A 1,599-nucleotide genomic window follows, 5' to 3' on the forward strand; every position below is an offset into this window, starting at 1 on the left:
GGGAGAAGGGGGTGGGATTATGGACATTGGGGAGGGTATGTGATTTGGTGAGTGCTGTGAAGTGTGTAAACCTGGTGATTCACAGACCTGTACCCCTGGGGATAAAAATATATGTTTATAAAAAATAAAAAATTAAAAAAAAAAAAATTAACTGCAAGACAAAAGAATCATGGGAAGAAAGCCATGAATTCCATGCTTTGCTTTCTCCTCCTCCGGAATTCTGCTATTCTCCTTGGTAAGTGGACTTGGTCTTAGCTGGATTTCTTGTTGATCTTCTGGGGGAGAAACCTGTTGTACTGATTCTCAAGTGTCTTTGCCTGAGGCAGAATTGCACAGCCCTTACCAGGGGCCAGGCTAAGTAATCCGCTCGGGTTCGCTTTCGGGAGTTTTGTTCCCTGAACGCTTTCCATAGAGTTCCGGCGGATGGGAATGAAAATGGCGGCCTCCCAATCTCCAGGCCAGAGGAGCCCAGAGCTCCTCTATCCTCAATCTAAACAATAAGTCCTGGGTGCATTTAAACTCATTGAAAGACACATATTTGTAATCCTTCTGAAGAAGGATACTTAAAGGAGCAAGTTTAATTGGGAACTAAAAATAAAGAAAAGCGGAAATGGTGCATATTCACTATTTTGCTCCTTCTACATTTCTCAATCTCATTACTCAGTAGAATCTAAATTCCATGACTGATAGGTGTCATGGGCTATGATGTGACAACCATTTAAAAAGCAGGTGACTCAGTGGGTTAAGCCTCTGCCTTCAGCTCAGGTCATGATCTCGGATTCCTGGGACTGAGACCCCATCCAGCTCTCTCCTCAGCAGGGAGCCTGCTTTCCCCTCTCTCTGCCTGCCGCTCTGACTACTTGTGATCTCTCTCTCTGTGTCAAATAAATAAATAAAATCTTTTTAAAAATATAAAAGGCAGAAAATTCACAAAAGAATTAAATAGAAAACTCAAGCATTACAATTAACATGCATTTTTGTTATTTTATTTAGTTTTGAGAAATTGTTACTATTGCATAAAGGAGAAGGCTGCAGGTGATAAACTCATTGGATTTTATGAACACAACATCTTTAGTACGTGAATGCGGATCTGCTTGGTCTTGGCACCATAGACAAGTGGATTGAGAAAAGGGGGGACCAGCAAGTAAAGACTAGAAAAGAGAATGTGGATATAAGGGGGAACGTGAGCACCAAACCTATGTGTGAAGAAGGAGAAGAAGGCAAGGAAGTAGAGCTGGAGGAAGACACAGATATGGGCAATGCAGGTATTGAATGCTTTCCACCGAGCCTCCTTCTGGGGCAAACGAAAAACTGTAATAAATATTTGTATGTAAGACAAAGTGATGAATATCAGGTCAAATCCTGCAACAGCAAATGCCACAAACAAGCCATAGATTTTGTTGACCCGTACATTTTCTGCAGCCAGCTTCACAATGGCCATGTGTTCACAGTAGGAGTGGGAGATGATGGTTGTATGGTAAAACTGAAACCGACATTTAATCAGTACTAAAGATGGGGCTACCAGAATGGCAGCTCTAAGTGTTACAACAGTCCCTATTTGGGTGACCAGCTGGTGGGTGAAGATGGCAGTATATCTTA

At 42.0% G+C, this 1,599-nt stretch overlaps 1 protein-coding gene across 1 annotated transcript; it reads right to left on the minus strand.

Annotated features, from left to right (window-relative positions):
* Window positions 1-1,054: 1,054 nt before the first annotated feature.
* LOC132009291 (olfactory receptor 52A1-like) lies at window positions 1,055-1,591 on the minus strand (the record flags this gene model as incomplete). The annotated part of the gene is made up of 1 exon (XM_059387565.1): window positions 1,055-1,591. A coding segment is annotated over one exon (537 nt), but the record flags the coding sequence as incomplete, so codon positions are not given.
* Between the last annotated feature and the right edge of the window lie 8 nt (window positions 1,592-1,599).

The sequence above is a fragment of the Mustela nigripes genome, unplaced genomic scaffold (assembly GCF_022355385.1).
Source record: "Mustela nigripes isolate SB6536 unplaced genomic scaffold, MUSNIG.SB6536 HiC_scaffold_11420, whole genome shotgun sequence".
NCBI lineage: Eukaryota > Metazoa > Chordata > Mammalia > Carnivora > Mustelidae > Mustela > Mustela nigripes.